The 8,751-nt window shown below is 33.6% G+C and overlaps 2 protein-coding genes across 7 annotated transcripts in view; one reads left to right on the top strand and one right to left on the bottom strand.

Annotated features, from left to right (window-relative positions):
- The first annotated feature begins 906 nt into the window (after positions 1-906).
- Positions 907-1,239, top strand: LOC111374338 (flowering-promoting factor 1-like). Its single transcript, XM_022996993.1, has one exon. It carries the CDS (start codon positions 907-909, stop codon positions 1,237-1,239), a length of 333 nt encoding a protein of 110 aa, XP_022852761.1.
- A 4,763-nt stretch (positions 1,240-6,002) lies between these two features.
- The window catches only part of LOC111374370 (phospholipase SGR2-like), a 36,521-nt gene continuing 33,772 nt past the window's right edge, over positions 6,003-8,751 (bottom strand). For 5 of the 6 annotated variants that reach the window (XM_022997034.1, XM_022997031.1, XM_022997033.1 and 2 more), the window contains 5 exons: positions 8,627-8,675; positions 8,378-8,475; positions 8,215-8,261; positions 7,963-8,090; positions 6,003-6,360 (listed from right to left, as the gene is read on the bottom strand). In XM_022997034.1, the coding sequence (XP_022852802.1) occupies positions 6,251-6,360; positions 7,963-8,090; positions 8,215-8,261; positions 8,378-8,475; positions 8,627-8,675 (432 nt within the window). In that variant the 3' untranslated portion in view covers positions 6,003-6,250. Of the gene's footprint in view, positions 6,361-7,958; positions 8,091-8,214; positions 8,262-8,377; positions 8,476-8,626; positions 8,676-8,751 lie in introns of all 6 variants that reach the window. The other variant, XM_022997032.1, reaches the window with a different exon arrangement.

The following is an 8,751-nucleotide window of genomic DNA, read 5'->3' as shown; positions in this document are numbered from 1 at the left end:
ATGAATGGCTCTGCCCCTATTTCTAACGGGGTGACCCCTAAGGGAGTGGACTTCCAAGCTTGATTCTAAGTAATATAGGATGGATTGCACTTTCGTCATGAACCATAACTTCTAGACAAAGTAGTGGCAATAATGTATGTCAAAACATATGCGCTGAATATTATAAATTAGTTCGCCTAATGAAATTTCCTTTTGTCAATACAAGTTGCACTGATCATGTTGCTAAATTTCCAAGAGCTAGTGCAGAATAAGATGTCATACTCTGGGGTCTAGCTAGAGCATTCATTTCTATAACTAAAGCTTGTTAATTCCCCTACTCTTCATCTAGTACATGCCATACATTTATCTTCTTCAATTTCAATTGTGTATTGAAAATGAAGTTTAAGCCAATCTCAAGTGTCAACCAAATAGAAAAATTGTTCATTATGTCATGGCCGCTGAAGATTCTCCTTTGAAGGTAGATAGGTATTATAAAGAAGAAATACCTCATATCAATCACTAGAATGAAAATAAGGTGACCCGGAACTCCTCATGGTGCTACTTTGTTAGCTAATTCACTTAGTTAGGTTAATTGCATTTGGTTTGTTATATCTTTCACTAATCGTGACTACTTGAACGAGAATCTAGTTTACGTCTCTCTTTAGACGCCCCATGATTTGTGTAACCTAAATCACACCCCAATGGATCCCACAATAACAAGTTTCTGCAAAAGTTAAACAAGCCCATCATTTCCCACTTTTTCAATATCCTACCTCAAATTTATTTCTCCCTTGTTCTTTTTCCGCCAATGACACGTATATATACCCTTCCCACTCCACTCCCTCCATCGTCACCCCTATACCAACATTACTTGAGAAGCACAAGCTTATATATAAAATTCTATTCCTCGCTAACAATATTAGTAAAATGTCAGGTGTTTGGGTATTCAAGAATAATTGCATGATAAGGCTAGTCGAGAATCCAGCGGCCGAGCAGCAGGGTGACGGAAGGCAGTCGAAAAAGATGTTGGTGCACTTGCCAACAGGCCAAGTGGTGTCATCTTACAATTGTCTAGAGCAGGTTCTGGGGGATTTAAGTTGGGACAGGTATTCTGGTGGTGACCCACAGCTGTTCCAACTCCACAAGCACTCTTCTATTGATCTCATTTCTTTACCTAGGGACTTTTCCAAGTTCAATTCCATTTACATGTATGATATTGTAGTCAAGAATCCCAATGTCTTCCATGCTCGTGACATGTAATTAACTTGTGCACTGGATAGGTTTTCGCTATTTTGGTCTCCATTGTCCACTTCTCACCTACAATAAATAAGCTAGACAAGATATATATATATATCGTGACATGTAATTAACTTGTGCACTGGATAGGTTTTCGCTATTTTGGTCTCCATTGTCCACTTCTCACCTACAATAAATAAGCTAGACAAGATATATATATATATAGTGATATGTAATTAACTTGTGCACTGGAGATATTTATATATGCTAGATGGTCTACGTTCATATGCCAGGTGACAGGTGTTCACGAAAATTTTTCGTGTCCAGGAGCCGTCTTGGGGAAAATGACTAGAAATTTGTTGTTTAGGGTGAATCTCGAGTGCAGTTTCAGTCTTTTGTTTCATTCAGTTTTGATTATACATGGTTTTCTTATTTGACTTATTATGTTCCACAAGATAATGACTCATTGAGAAACTTAATTTTAAAATTTAGTAGCTTGTTTGAATTTTAAATTGATTGATTTGTTCGTTTGAACTTGGTGAGCTATATCATCATATTGAAACTTGAAGTTTCATCTTAAAACGTCAACCTTTAAGCACACTAACAAACAAGTGAAATTCTTGTTGAAGATTGTTATTAAATTAGCTGATATTGACTAATGGAGACATTAATGATCACAAGTTGAAAAAACGTAAATTCCCCCTACAAGATGTTTGGAGCTAAAAATGAAAGAACATTGGATGATTGCAATTGTTCCACGAAAAGATAATGTCAAATTGGCAAGCACTGATCTTCACCTTGGATACAAAGATAATAATTCTGCATTGAAAGAGACATGCATGTATATAATTTCTGAAAATGATTATGGAATGAAATTTCCAACAAGTTGGTATAGGATGGATCCAATCATAACAAAGATTTTGATGTTTGGACATTCAACAAAGGTTGTAATAGGGGCATGGGTGTCACATGCATGTATTTGTGTGTTGTTAAATTAAGCTTTTCACGGGGGCATGTTTTCATGTGCATGCCTTGTTCGCATCTCATATATGTACATAACAGTCGCTTTGTTCCAATATTGTGAGAGAGCCGGACCAATTATATTTCATACATACGTAACCCGCGAATCGAAACTCATTCAGTGCCTTGTCCTTATGAATACACAAAATCATCAATCTTGCTACGGTATCAGACTCAAAGACAGAGTGGACATGTGTCAATATATTATTAGACAGTTTGAAAAAAAAAACACACACACACACACACAAAACATCCAATCACTATCTACCACACCACCCTGTCTCCTTCATCCTTGTCATTGATCCCAATAAGCATTATTCCAAAATCATATAGGTAATTAACGATATTGTACTGTAGTTGCGATCCCAAACATTTTAAATTACTGCAGACTATATTCAAATATTTTATTTTTACACCTAGAATCCCAAACATTTTATGTCGATTGCAGTTGTATGATATATGGATGGAAAAAAATTCGTTTGACAGTTAGTCAACCCAAAAAAAAAAATTTAATTTGATTAAAGTTAAAAGAGAAAATTTGTAATTTTATATTTATCCAATAAAATAATTAAAAACTAAATAAAAACAAATTTAACAAATAAAAAGGAAAAAATGTTCATCTTCTTCCCTTCCTGCCCCCACCAAAATCTATCCCCCGCCGCTTCCTGCATACCTCGCAACCACCACTCCCTCCTTCCCTATATGCTTGACGATTATTCCTTCCGGTCAAAAATCTGGCTACAAACCAATGGCTCCACTATCAACCTCCCTATAAGAATCTCTGAATGAACAACATTTTCTTCACTTTTATCACAACAAACAGTTGCAGCAAAGATAAAAAAAAAAAAAGTCAAAAGTGTCATCCAAGAAATGACCTAGATGAAGAATGTCGACAAAAATATTGTTTTTTTGAAATACCATAGGTGCATGGTTCGTTAATAAGTAGTAAAATGGATTTTGAGTCCAAATATCGTACCCACAAATATTGCATTGGTTTAAATTCAAATAAACTAAGCCTCAACGAAATAATAATAATGTGATGTGTTTGTTTATGACAAAATTATAACCAAAAATAATTTACTTATGAAATTATGAGTAAATTAATCAAGCTAAATGCAAGTTGTAACAAAATTATAACCAAAATAATTGGAATTCCCATGTAATAATTTTTTAACCTTAGTTCTACACTTGACAACACGATTGAATTTTGAAGAATCAATATTCTTATTTTATTCAACAATCTCTCTCGAATAGTGTCAAACATACTTTCATATATGACCAGACTATGTTTTTATGACGAATGCAAACATACAAGAGTATGTAAACTTTTTATGAACATTTGTTAAGGAAATAAATAGGTTACAATAATTTCGTTTAGGTAAGAATGCAATTAGGTTTATATCGTTTCCATATTTTACTATCTTTCTATGTGTATACTGTTTGTACCTCTATATAATGGAAGAAAATGAGAGAAAGATTAATTAACTTTATCAATACTAAAGTTTTCACGAAAAACATGTTTATCAACATGGTATTAGGCCCCTATTTGATTCCCATTTTTTGAATAAAATGCATTATGAAATAGTGTTTTTTTAAAGAATGTGTGGTTAGAAAGTATGGAAAAAAATTTGAAATACGTGTATAATTATTTTATAGAAGAATGTGTGGTTAAAAATGAATTTTGAAAAAATGTATTCTTGAAAGAATAAAGATTAGACAGGGGCTAGAGCAACATCACTAGGGTTTGGTAATTTTTGCAGTCTCTTCTTCTTCCAAAAGTATGTTTCCTTCACAAACTGGAATACTTCATGTTGGTAACAAAGGGGTCTTTGTTCCGAAGTTTAATCCTAATGGAATTGTTGATTGATTGAAAGCCTGACAGGTTGCTAAAGATTACACATAGACCTATGGCATTGATTATAATGAAACATTCTCTCCAGTTGCTAAAATCTCTTCTATTCATGTTTTGATCTATATCGCTACTAATCTCGGTTGGCCTCTATTTCAATTGAATATTAAAAATGTATTCCTCCATGCTGACTTGCACGAAGAGATTTATATGGAGCAACTACTTGGGTTTGTTGCTCAGAAGAAGTATCATGACTATGTTTATAAATTAAAAAAATGTTTTATATAGGTTAAAGCAATCATCAAGGGCATGGTTTGGGAAGCTTTATGAAATTGTTTGGAAATTTGGTCTTCAGAGGTGTCAAACAAATTATTCAGTATTTCATCTACGAACTGGTGCAAGTTATGTTATCTTTACAGTTTATGTAGATGTTATTATAATCACTGGTGATAATGCAGATGAGATTGCTCGATTGAAACAATTTCTACAAAAATATTTTTAGACCAAAGATCTAGGCAAGCTCTAATATTTCTTGGGTATTGAAATTGCTAGATCACGAGTAGGTATCAATTTATTTCAAAGAAAATATATAGCTAACATGTTAGATTAGATAAGTTTTCTTGAAACTCGTCCAATTAATACTCTCATAGATCCTAATGTGAAGTTTTTGAAGGATGAAAGAGAACTGTTTGGAGAACCAAAAAAAAAAAAAAAATTCATCGTTTGGTTGAAAAATTGAATTATCTTACTACCACATGACCAATTATTTCCTATGCAGTTAGTGTCATTAGGAAAATAAATAAGTTACAATAATTTAATTTAGGCAAGAATGAAATTAGGTTTATTTTGCTTCCATATTTGTACTATCTTTCTATGTGTATGCTCTTTGTATTTCTATATTATGGAAGAATATGAGACGAAAATGAATTAACTTCTTCTCTGAAAAAGTTTTCATCGAACCTGTTTATCAACAACAATTAAAGATTCACATAGAGTATAGCGATATATTTTTATCCTCTATCGGACCATATGATAATTTATACCATGTCGAACATATTTTTCCTTTTTCGAATACATAAAATAAGCCACAAAATTCATACAACTACCGTGCACAATAATTGTAGAGAAAGGATAATCATGTAAACCATTCTATATCCAAAAACGTGTTTTTGAAGACAAATATGTAAAATTAAAAACTTATACTAAGGCCCTGTTAGATCCACATTATTTGGAAAAATATATATTTTTAAACATTGATTTTTTGACATCATTTCGACCACATTTTTCTAAAAAATAATATTACACCCAAATTCAAAAAAAAAATCTTATTTTTTAACTACATATTTCTCATCAATACACTATTTAAAAATGCATTTTTTTCCAAAATAATGTGACTAAAACAAGGGCTAAAAGATTCATCGTTCTCATAGCACAAAGTACTCTAGACTAATGTGTTATAAAGAAAAAATAAGTAAATAAAAGTTGTTCATCACCCTGAAATTCTTGAATTCAATCTTGAAGTTCTTGAAATTTAAACTTGATGTGCTTTTCACCTCCTTTTACAATCAATTCTTCAACCCTAATTATGTGTTGAGAGTCGATATTTATAGTACTCTCCAAGAAGTCCCAAAAGTCCCAATAATTTGCGTAAAATTCTCCCATAAATAAATCATCGAACTTTCGAATTTCCGATTAGTATTTAACTAAAAATACATCTCATAACCTTTTTTTATTTATTTAATATTATTACTGATGAATAAATTCTTCTTAAGAAGAAATAAAGTTTAAAACATTAAATTTTAAACATTGAGACTCGTGCAAAACCGGGAGCCTTAAATAACTGCCTAACTCGCTTAATGTTGAGCTGGCTTCGAGGATATAACATTGTATTATACGAAACATGCCTCTTGCTAGTCTCTTGAATTGCGAATGATCCATGAGCATTAATTAAAAGACGAATATCAAAATAGTCATTACATATTTCAAGGGGAGAAAAAAACAGAAAAGGCTTTCATGCTACCTATGCTCCTCTTTGTACCTATATCCAAACAAATACAATTCCAGTTTGCTTTCTATGTACAAAACAATTTACCCTAGCTAGCTGCTCAAATACTTCATCTATTAAGTAACTATAAAGACCCGACCCGTCTAAACAGGCCATCTCATTCAGTGTTTCATGGATTTCTTCAACCTGCTGGAGATTCTTTTTATAAAGATGCTGTCAGCAAATGTCAAAGGGAGTTCATCATCGGCCAATTCCCTCGGATTGGACCAGCCTTCAAAATTGTTTCCATCTCTTGAGCTGCCTTCTAGATGCTCACTTGGTGAGAGGGGTTCCTCCGGTATATCTCGATACAAGTGTTTTAATATAAAAAGAGCGGTATCGTGATCTCTCCAGTAGTTTCTGTAAAGATATATACGATCATCAAAAGGACTTCTATTTTTTGCCACAATACATATAAAAGGTACAAAACCTTTCAAGATAGAGAAAACAAGACCAGCATATTCACGAGAAAATTGACACTTACGTATGTGATGAAAGGACTGATAAGTACGGATGGCGAAAAGTCTTATCCTGCATTAGTAAAACCCGAAGGTCAAAACCAATGGAACATCGGATTTGAATAGCTGGCATGCAGTTGAATAATATCAAGCAGATGAGAAAGAAGCCAAGATGGTAAAAGTACGTACTTGTAAAATGTGATCAATTCGCCCATCTTCACTTCCAGTCAGTCTCTCCATCATAATTGAGCCATATGATCTCTCTTCTTTGGGATTTTCTAGTTCCTCTGCAAGAAATACGACAATAACTTCAACAAACAGAAAATATTGTGTGACTCAACCAAAGAGACCTGGTACCAAAATAGACGAATACAGTCAGAAACGAGACACAAAATAATAGGAAGTAAGGCAAACAAAAAGCATAAGAAGAGCGCTTACCATCACAGTCATTTTTGCCTCCTGATTCACAGAATGTGAGAACTTTTACCTAATTAAATAGCATAAAACAAGAGTCATTGTTAATCAAACTGCAATAGATGAGCGTGACAATGACCAATATTTGATAAAATTGAAAAATAAAAAATAAAGTAAAACGACTGAGGCACCCACCCTTGCTGTGTTTAAGTGATTCATCAAAGCCTGAGAGCCTGAAGATAACCCTTCCTTAAATTCCTGTGCAAGAGGATGAGCACACAATATAAAAGGAGCAAGCACAGTAGCATAGGCATCATCTAACATTATATTGTCATTACCTGAAATCCTATATACAGCCGTTTCCCACCTCTGTGATAAGGAATAATGATCGGACGTTGGTCTATAAATTCTTTACAGATAAGAGGCTCTATTCTGTGAGGAAAACAAATACTACTTCATATGAGGTCAGAAACCAAAATGGTTCAAAAGAATTGTGATAGAAATTGTAAAGACAGACCTATATGCCACAGGATCAAAAGGATGAAAGATGTTAAACATTTGTTGACATGTTGGCATCTCTTCATTTATATTTTCTGCTTCCCAATATTCTTTTGCTTTCCCTAGCAACCCAAAATAGAAGAAAAATAATTTGTTCAACATATAACAGGAGACAATTGAATGTAACAAGTCTTACATGTAGGACCTGCTCAACTGATCAAATCCTCATCTTAAACATGTGGGATAATCATGGGAAAACCTAAACAAGATTTCAAGTTCTGAACTTGAATTGACAAAACCAAATATGAAATGATTCCCGCCCTACTTGGAAAACTAAGCAAACTAAGACTGTATCAAGCTTTCAAGTCTTACAGAATTTGTACAAGATGGAAATAAATTAAAAGAACAGGAGGATATTCTCTTGACTGTGCAATTCAGTCAAATGTTACTCGGATTGGACCAGCCTTCAAAATTGTTTCCATCTCTTGAGCTGCCTTCTAGATGCTCACTTGGTGAGAGGGGTTCCTCCGGTATATCTCGATACAAGTGTTTTAATATAAAAAGAGCGGTATCGTGATCTCTCCAGTAGTTTCTGTAAAGATATATACGATCATCAAAAGGACTTCTATTTTTTGCCACAATACATATAAAAGGTACAAAACCTTTCAAGATAGAGAAAACAAGACCAGCATATTCACGAGAAAATTGACACTTACGTATGTGATGAAAGGACTGATAAGTACGGATGGCGAAAAGTCTTATCCTGCATTAGTAAAACCCGAAGGTCAAAACCAATGGAACATCGGATTTGAATAGCTGGCATGCAGTTGAATAATATCAAGCAGATGAGAAAGAAGCCAAGATGGTAAAAGTACGTACTTGTAAAATGTGATCAATTCGCCCATCTTCACTTCCAGTCAGTCTCTCCATCATAATTGAGCCATATGATCTCTCTTCTTTGGGATTTTCTAGTTCCTCTGCAAGAAATACGACAATAACTTCAACAAACAGAAAATATTGTGTGACTCAACCAAAGAGACCTGGTACCAAAATAGACGAATACAGTCAGAAACGAGACACAAAATAATAGGAAGTAAGGCAAACAAAAAGCATAAGAAGAGCGCTTACCATCACAGTCATTTTTGCCTCCTGATTCACAGAATGTGAGAACTTTTACCTAATTAAATAGCATAAAACAAGAGTCATTGTTAATCAAACTGCAATAGATGAGCGTGACAATGACCAATATTTGA

The sequence above is a fragment of the Olea europaea genome, unplaced genomic scaffold, assembly GCF_002742605.1.
Source record: "Olea europaea var. sylvestris unplaced genomic scaffold, O_europaea_v1 scaffold124, whole genome shotgun sequence".
NCBI lineage: Eukaryota > Viridiplantae > Streptophyta > Magnoliopsida > Lamiales > Oleaceae > Olea > Olea europaea.
The sequence above is the reverse complement of the archived record's forward strand: the minus strand, read 5'-3'. Positions and strand labels throughout refer to the sequence as shown.